Genomic DNA, 8,455 nt, shown 5'->3' on the forward strand with positions numbered 1-8,455 from the left:
AGTGTTGAACAGAGACGTGTGTCCAGGCTCCTGCTCATGAGTTTGATCTGACACTGAAGATGAGACTCGACTGTTGGAGCTCAGGTCAGTCAGGACAGTCTGGTCAGTCAGGTCAGTCAGGACAGTCTGGTCAGTCTGGTCAGTCAGGTCAGTCTGGTCAGTCTGGTCAGTCAGGACAGTCTGGTCAGTCTGGTCAGTCAGGTCAGTCTGGTCAGTCAGGTCAGTCTGGTCAGTCAGGACAGTCTGGTCACTCAGGTCAGTCAGGTCAGTCTGGTCAGTCAGGACAGTCTGGTCACTCAGGTCAGTCTGGTCAGTCAGGTCAGATCGGGTTAAAATAAAACTCAGATTAAAATCTAACTCAGTAACAGAAAATGTACCGAGCAAAAACTGGAGGGTGAAATATTTCAGAGTTGTTTTTATCACATAAAGTGAGAGTAGAACCAGTTTGAACCAGTTTTGTTCATAATTTCATTTTAAATTAACTCAAATAAAGAGTAAAAATAAAACTCCTCTGTGTGTTGTTGAGTTAAATGAGGATAACTCTACAAAGTGTTATCTGTTTACTCTCTAAACCTTCATTTAACTCTGGATTTGGGTTAAACAGGAACTTTGGTCCAGTTTTACTTCATGAACTTTTACACAAATGTTAAATTAACTCTAGAACAGAGTGACTCAGAGAAACTCTGAGGAAATGTTCAATTGACTCCGTCACAGTCAGTTTTAACTCTTCACTTTTTACTCTGTGGACGACTTCAGCTGCAAAGGATCAGTGAAGATTTAAGTTTAATGTGACACTCTGGAACATTCACAGTCATGTCATCTCCATGGAGACGAGCAGGTGTCTGACCTCCAGCACAAAAGTGACAGAGTGTGGCTTTAATCTGAGAGCCAGAGTCAGAGTCAGAGTCAGAGTCAGAGTCTGTGGAGAGGCGCAGGGTGTCCAGCAGAGGGCGCTGTCCCCTCACTCACGCCTCACTGCGGACCCCCGGCTTCTATCACGTCCGCACATCTCACGTCACCGCTGAAGCTCCTCCCACGTGTCTACATCACACACACAAGCCCCGCCCCCTCCACACAAAGCCCCGCCCCCTCCACACTGGACCAGAGAAAAATATATACAGTAAATATACAGTAAATATACACAGTATCAGTACTGTTTATGTACTGTATATTTACTATATGTGTACTGTACAGTATATATACAGTATATATACAGTATATACACAGTATATATACAGTATATATACAGTATATATACAGTATATATACAGCGCAGTACATGTATGTACTATATTATACAGTATATATAGAGTGTGTACATATGTGTTGTTTACATTCTGCGCTCTGACGTTCACACTTTCACTTTCACTTTTGTCTCAATATTTAAATCAGATTCATAAAAATAAAATAAAATAAAAACGTTTGTCCCTAAACAAAGTGGAAATTTAGGCACGTGCAGATCTCCCCCACGGAGACCCCGAACCCCGAACCTCACCCCAGAACCCCCCCCCCCCCCCCGGACCCGGACCCTCAGCCGGACCTCAGCCCGGACCCTGTCTCCTGAGGTCGGTCCTGGTTAAACCTCCGCTGTGCCGCTCAAGGCCCCGCGGGAGTCCAGAGGATGTCCCTATGTCCCCGTGTGTCAGATGCCCTCCCGTCCTGCTGCAGCGTCAGACTGAGTGGAAGAGACAGAGGGACGGTCTGGAGCTGGGGGACAGACAGGGGGACAGACAGGGGACAGACAGGGGACAGGGGGACAGGGGGACAGACAGGGGACAGGGACAGGGGACAGACAGGGGACAGACAGGGGACAGAGGGGACAGGGGACAGGGGACAGACAGGGGACAGACAGGGGACAGACAGGGGGACAGACAGGGGACAGACAGGGACAGGGGGACAGGGGGACAGGGGACAGACAGGGGACAGACAGGGGACAGGGGACAGACAGGGGGACAGACAGGAGGACAGACAGGGGGACAGACAGGGGGACAGACAGGGGGACAGGAGGACAGACAGGGGGACAGGGGGACAGACAGGGGGGACACAGACAGGGGGACAGACAGGGGACAGGGACAGACAGGGACAGGGGACAGACAGGAGGACAGGGGGACAGACAGGTGGACAGACAGGAGGACAGACAGGGGACAGACAGGGGACAGGGGACAGACAGGGGACAGGGGGACAGGGGGACAGACAGGGGGACAGACAGGGGACAGACAGGGGGACAGACAGGGGGACAGACAGGGGGACAGACAGGGGGACAGACAGGGGGACAGTCTGTGGACTCTTGTGGACTTTTCTGTGTCTTTAGTAAAAATCCCGTGGCCTCGTGTGACGCACGCGCGCGGGTTCATTCACAGATCTGAGGTCCGCGCGCGCAGATCCACGGAGCACGTGACCCGCGGGGAAACTCAGTGTCGTAATTTATCATAAATAATAAATAAAAAGGGCGGGAAAGAGAAAGAGGAGGGCGCGCGCGCAGAGAGAGAGAGAGAGAGGGGGGGGGAGGGGGGGGGGGGGGGGGCACTTTCTCTGCGCCTCAGATTTACGCACGAGCAGAACCGTGCGGAGCGGGACCAAACCAGGACTAAACCAGGACTAAACCAGGACTACACCAGGTCCAGACCAGGTCCAGACCAAGTCTAAACCGGGACTACACGAGGACTCCACCCGGACTAAACCCGGACTTGCCCCGGACTTGCCCCGGAGCGGATCAGGGGCCGCGGAGCCGCAGAGCCGCCCCGGGGAGCGCGCGTGAGGAGCGGGCCGCGCGCGGGGCCAGGCCGCGCGGGGAGCACCTGTTTGCGGCTGCGGGCTGCGGGATGTGGCGCTGAGGCTCCGGAGCTCGCGGGACGATGGGAGGTTTGGGCCTCGCGCTGCTCGGAGCTCTGCACATCGGTGAGTGTCACGAGCCTCACACGCACGCGCCTTTTCCTCCATTTGAAACATGAAAAAAAAAGAAAATATTCATAAGAATCTGTTTGATTTACACGCGCTTCTCTCACGCCCAAGGTCACGTGACGAGCCGTAAACATCACGAACAGAACCGCACGAGCAGAACACACGCGGGTCCGGTGCGGGTTGGTGCGGGCGGTGCGGGTTGGTGCGGGTTTTGGGGAGAGGTCATCGGTGGGAGCTGCGGGAGTTTCACGGTCTCACGCGCCGCGGGATCGGCCTTTACACGAGCCGATTCCACCGCGAACGAACCGAGGCGTGAACAATTCAAAGAGCAGAAGGTTCGGGGGGTTCGGGGCTTTACGGGACCGTCCGGGTTTTAACGAACTGAGATCTGATTCTTTATATTTCAATAAAACGAACGAAACATTTGGACACGAGCTGATTTATAAAGATTAAATCTTTTATTTTAGGGACTGGGGAAAAAAAAAAAAGAACAGGCTGCGTGAGTCCTGATTTAGTCCTGGTTTAGTCCTGGTTTAGTCCTGGTTTAGTCCTGATTTAGTCCTGGTTTAGTCCTGGTTTAGTCCTGGTTTAGTCCTGATTAGTCCTGGTTTAGTCCTGGTTTAGTCCTGGTTTAGTCCTGGTTTAGTCCTGGTTTAGTCCTGTTTAGTCCTGATTTAGTCCTGGTTTTGTCCTGGTTTAGTTCTGGTTTAGTCCTGGTTTAGTCCTGGTTTCCTGTCCTGGTTTAGTTCTGGTTTAGTCCTGGTTTAGTCCTGGTTTAGTCCTGTTTTGTCCTGGTTTAGTCCTGATTTTAGTCCTGGTTTAGTCCTGGTTTAGTTCCTGGTTTAGTCCTGGTTTAGTCCTGGTTTAGTCCTGGTTTAGTTCTGGTTTAGTCCTGGTTTAGTCCTGGTTTAGTCCTGGTTTAGTCCTGGTTCAGAGAGAGAGGGGAGAGAGACATTAGACGGGGCCTCTTAGCGCAGAGTCCAGGTCCAGGTCCAGGTCCAGGTCCAGGTCCAGTATTTGTTCCTCCGCGTTTAAATTTCATTTCGTTTTATGTTTTAAATATTTTAGAATAAAGAATATAAAAATGATAAAAAACCTCCACAAACGCCTCTGATGTTGGACAAATGTGGCACAGACGTGCAGGGCGTGAACGCGCTTTACGCACACTTTACGCACGCTTTACGCACACTTTACGCACGCTGTAACGTGATCCCGGTGCGTCGATCCGGGGCTTTTACTACACCTTTACCCCCGTGAATAATTAATGTGCAAGAGGCGCGAGGACACGCGCGAGAACACGCACGAGGACACGCACGAGGACACGCGCAAATCACGTAAATGTCACGAGGAGCGGGACACGCGCCGCGGTCAAAGCGTCTGCGCTTTTTCTGATTTATAAAAACAAATAAAATATGTTCTAATTATTGTAATTATTATTTTAATAATTATTCTGTGATTTTTGTCTCATTAAGAGTCAAAAACATGAATCCAACAGGAGAGAAACGCGCGCACAAACCCGCGCTGTTTCCGGTCACTGCTTTAGTTTAAAATGAGAAATTTGACATTTGACATTTTTAAAATAAATTTCTGTGCGCGAGGATCATTATTATTATCATCAAATTCAATTAAATCATTAAATACACGAAATACAGATTTATATACACACATATTTAAATACACACTAACACATAAATATAAAACACATAAATATAAAAGACATAAATATAAAATACATAAATATAAAACACATAAATATAAAAGACATAAATATAAAACACATAAATATAAAACACAAATCCACACTTCTGTTTCTCTTCATGTTTGATTTATTTCCGGGACAGATTTGACCCACGCGGGCTCCTCGTGCGTTTACCCACAATTCTGAATTATTAATCAGAAAATGTCACGTGACCTGGCGTCGTTAAAACGAACGGAAGAAAAAACGCGGAGAGTTTTATTTGATTTTGTTTCACTTTAACATGAAACTGTCAAAGATTCAGTTTCACTTTTCTGAAGAAAATTCTCAAAGGCTCAGTTTAAGTTTATGTCGGATGCCCTTCCATCTGACACCGACTTTTTACCCAGGAACAGGGTTTAGTCCTGGTTTAGTCCTGGTTTAGTCCTGGTTTAGACCTGGTTTAGACCTGGTTTAGTCCTGGTTTAGACCTGGTTTAGACCTGGTTTAGTCCTGGTTTAGTCCTGGTTTAGTCCTGGTTTAGACCTGGTTTAGTCCTGGTTTTAGACCTGGTTTAGACCTGGGTTTAGACCTGGTTTAGTCCTGGTTTAGACCTGGTTTAGACCTGACCTGGTTTAGTCCTGGTTTAGACCTGGTTTAGACCTGGTTTAGACCTGGTTTAGTTCCTGGTTTAGACCTGTTTAGACCTGGTTTAGTCCTGGTTTAGTCCTGGTTTAGACCTGGTTTAGACCTGGTTTAGTCCTGGTTTAGTCCTGGTTTAGTCCTGGTTTAGACCTGGTTTAGTCCTATGGTTGAGTCCTGTTTTTTTGTTCTGGTTTTAGACCTGGTTTAAAATCTGGTTAAGTCCTGGTTTAGTCCTGGTTTAGACTTGGTTTAGTCCTGGATTTAGTCTTGGTTTAGTTCTGGTTTTAGTCCTGGATTTAGTCTTGGTTTAGTCCTGGTTTTAGTCCTGGTTTAATCGTGTTTCTGGATTTTTCTTTTGTAAATAAAAAACACTAAATGGCGGTGATAAAAACGCGCTCGTGCGTCGTTTAGTTTCTTTTTCTTTTCTTGCAGAAAAACGTTAAAAATTCCACCACATCTTTTATTAAAATGTATTTTCCTTCATGTTTTATTTAAATATATTTCTCCTCACGTTCCCCTCAGTGCCTCAGTGTCTCGTGTCTCTGTTTCTTTTCCTTTTGGATTCAATCCTTTTTTTTTTCATTTCTTTTCTTTCTAATTCTGGGCCAAAGCGCGTGCACGAGGTGAGAATCTCCGTGTGTGCGCGAGCTCGGCCGGTGTGCGCGCTCACGAGGGGAAAGCCCCCCCCCGCCCCCTCCTCCTCCTCCTCGCGCTCCTCACAAACAAAAGGCTGGACGTGCACGTGCAGGCGCGCGCGCGGGGGGGGGTTACTCTCTCACACGCGCAGTTTGAACGGGATCCTCGTGCGTGTGCGTGAGGCCCGTGCGTGTGCGGGTGGGGGGGTGGGGGGGGGGGGGGGGGTGGCCCACATTCAGATCTGCAGTGCGGCGCAAAGACAAGGGCAGCGCGCGCGGGCAGGACGCACGGGGACGTCACGTTCAGCGACAAAAACCCGAACAGTGACACGAGAGGATCGGCTCTTTGACGGGATCCGATTCTTCTGGATTTGTTCGTTTCTTTGTTTTATTTTATTTTTATGACGCCGCGGGCCGCAGAGAAAAGCCGAGTCCACGAACCAAACACACAAACAAACAAACAAACAAACAAACAAACAAACAACAAACAACAACACAGAAATGTCAAAGAAAAAGTCCGAGCTTCACCTTCACATTTTATTATCACAAAAAGAAAAAATGTAGAAATAATCACGACAATAACAGAGATTTAATGAAAAAACGAATATGGCCTAGTGTGTGTGTGTGTGTGTGTGTGTGTGTGTGTGTGTGTGTGTGTGTGTGTGTGTGTGTGTGTGTGTGTGTTTTCTGTGTGTGTGTGTGTGTGTGTGTGTGTGTGTGTGTGTGTGTGTGTTGTGTGTGTGTGTGTGTGTGTGTGTGTGTGTGTGTGTGTGTGTGTGTGTGTGTGTGTGTGTGTGTGTGTGTGTGTGTGTGTGTGTGTGTGTGTGTGTGTGTGTGTGTGTGTGTGTGTGTGTGTGTGTGTGTGTGTGTGTGTGTGTGTGTGTGTGTGTGTGTGTGTGTGTGTGTGTGTGTGTGTGTGTGTGTGTGTGTGTGTGTGTGTGTGTGTGTGTGTGTGTGTGTGTGTGTGTGTGTGTGTGTGTGTGTGTGTGTGTGTGTGTGTGTGTGTGTGTGTGTGTGTGTGTGTGTGTGTGTGTGTGTGTGTGTGTGTGTGTGTGTGTGTGTGTGTGTGTGTGTGTGTGTGTGTGTGTGTGTGTGTGTGTGTGTGTGTGTGTGTGTGTGTGTGTGTGTGTTGTGTGTGTGTGTGTGTGTGTGTGTGTGTGTGTGTGTGTGTGTGTGTGTGTGTGTGTGTGTGTGTGTGTGTGTGTGTGTGTGTGTGTGTGTGTGTGTGTGTGTGTGTGTGTGTGTGTGTGTGTGTGTGTGTGTGTGTGTGTGTGTGTGTGTGTGTGTGTGTGTGTGTGTGTGTGTGTGTGTGTGTGTGTGTGTGTGTGTGTGTGTGTGTGTGTGTGTGTGTGTGTGTGTGTGTGTGTGTGTGTGTGTGTGTGTGTGTGTGTGTGTGTGTTGTGTGTGTGTGTGTGTGTGTGTGTGTGTGTGTGTGTGTGTGTGTGTGTGTGTGTGTGTGTGTGTGTGTGTGTGTGTGTGTGTGTGTGTGTGTGTGTGTGTGTGTGTGTGTGTGTGTGTGTGTGTGTGTGTGTGTGTGTGTGTGTGTGTGTGTGTGTGTGTGTGTGTGTGTGTGTGTGTGTGTGTGTGTGTGTGTGTGTGTGTGTGTGTGTGTGTGTGTGTGTGTGTGTGTGTGTGTGTGTGTGTGTGTGTGTGTGTGTGTGTGTGTGTGTGTGTGTGTGTGTGTGTGTGTGTGTGTGTGTGTGTGTGTGTGTGTGTGTGTGTGTGTGTGTGTGTGTGTGTGTGTGTGTTGTGTGTGTGTGTGTGTGTGTTGTGTGTGTGTGTGTGTGTGTGTGTGTGTGTGTGTGTGTGTGTGTGTGTGTGTTGTGTGTGTGTGTGTGTGTGTGTGTGTGTGTTGTGTGTGTGTGTGTGTGTGTGTGTGTGTGTGTGTTTTGTGTGTAATTAGTGAATAATTAATAAGCCTGAATGTGCCGTGTGCAAAATAAACACGTTTCAAATGTGATTCGTGTTTTTGTGTTTTTAATTTAAATGAACTGAGTTTGAATCTGGACCAAAGAAGAAAAAAAAAAACTAAACATGAGAGAAAAAAGAGAAAAGGAGAGATTTTTGTGTAAAAAAAATGTTACTCTGACGGATTTAACGAAAACCACAAAGTCAATGTGAGAAACAAAACCTCACAGACCGGATCTAGACCCGGTTTAGTCCTGATTTAGACCTGGTTTAGTCCTGGTTTAGTCCTGATTTAGACCTGGTTTAGACCAGATTTAGACCAGGTTTAGACCTGGTTTAGACCAGGTTTAGTCCTGGTTTAGTCCTGGTTTAATCCTGGTTTAGTCCTGGTTTAGTCCTGGTTTAGTCCTGGTTTAGTCCTGGTTTAGTCCTGGTTTAGTCCTGGTTTTAGGGTTTAGTGGTTTCCTGGTTTAGAGTCCTGGTTTAGACCTCCTGGTTTAGTCTGGTTTAGGTCCTGGTTTAGTCCTGGTTTAGTCCTGGTTTAGTTTAGTCCTGGTTTAGACCTGGTTTAGTCCTGGTTTAGTCCTGGTTTAGTCCTGGTTTAGTCCTGGTTTAGTCCTGGTTTAGTCCTGGTTTAGTCCTGGTTTAGTCCTGGTTTAGACCTGGTTTAGTCCTGGTTTAGTCCTGGTTT

At 47.8% G+C, this 8,455-nt stretch overlaps 1 protein-coding gene across 1 annotated transcript in view; it reads left to right on the forward strand.

Moving 5' to 3' along the window:
• Positions 1-2,547: 2,547 nt before the first annotated feature.
• The window catches only part of nrn1a (neuritin 1a), a 22,697-nt gene continuing 16,789 nt past the window's right edge, over positions 2,548-8,455 (forward strand). The window contains exon 1 of the mRNA XM_055150699.1: positions 2,548-2,898. Coding sequence (XP_055006674.1) covers positions 2,856-2,898 — 43 coding nt within the window. The 5' untranslated portion in view covers positions 2,548-2,855. The remainder of the gene's footprint in view (positions 2,899-8,455) is intronic.

Source organism: Boleophthalmus pectinirostris, unplaced genomic scaffold (genome assembly GCF_026225935.1).
Source record: "Boleophthalmus pectinirostris isolate CB_2022bp ecotype Guang Dong unplaced genomic scaffold, ASM2622593v1 HiC_scaffold_15, whole genome shotgun sequence".
In the NCBI taxonomy this organism is placed as follows: domain Eukaryota; kingdom Metazoa; phylum Chordata; class Actinopteri; order Gobiiformes; family Gobiidae; genus Boleophthalmus; species Boleophthalmus pectinirostris.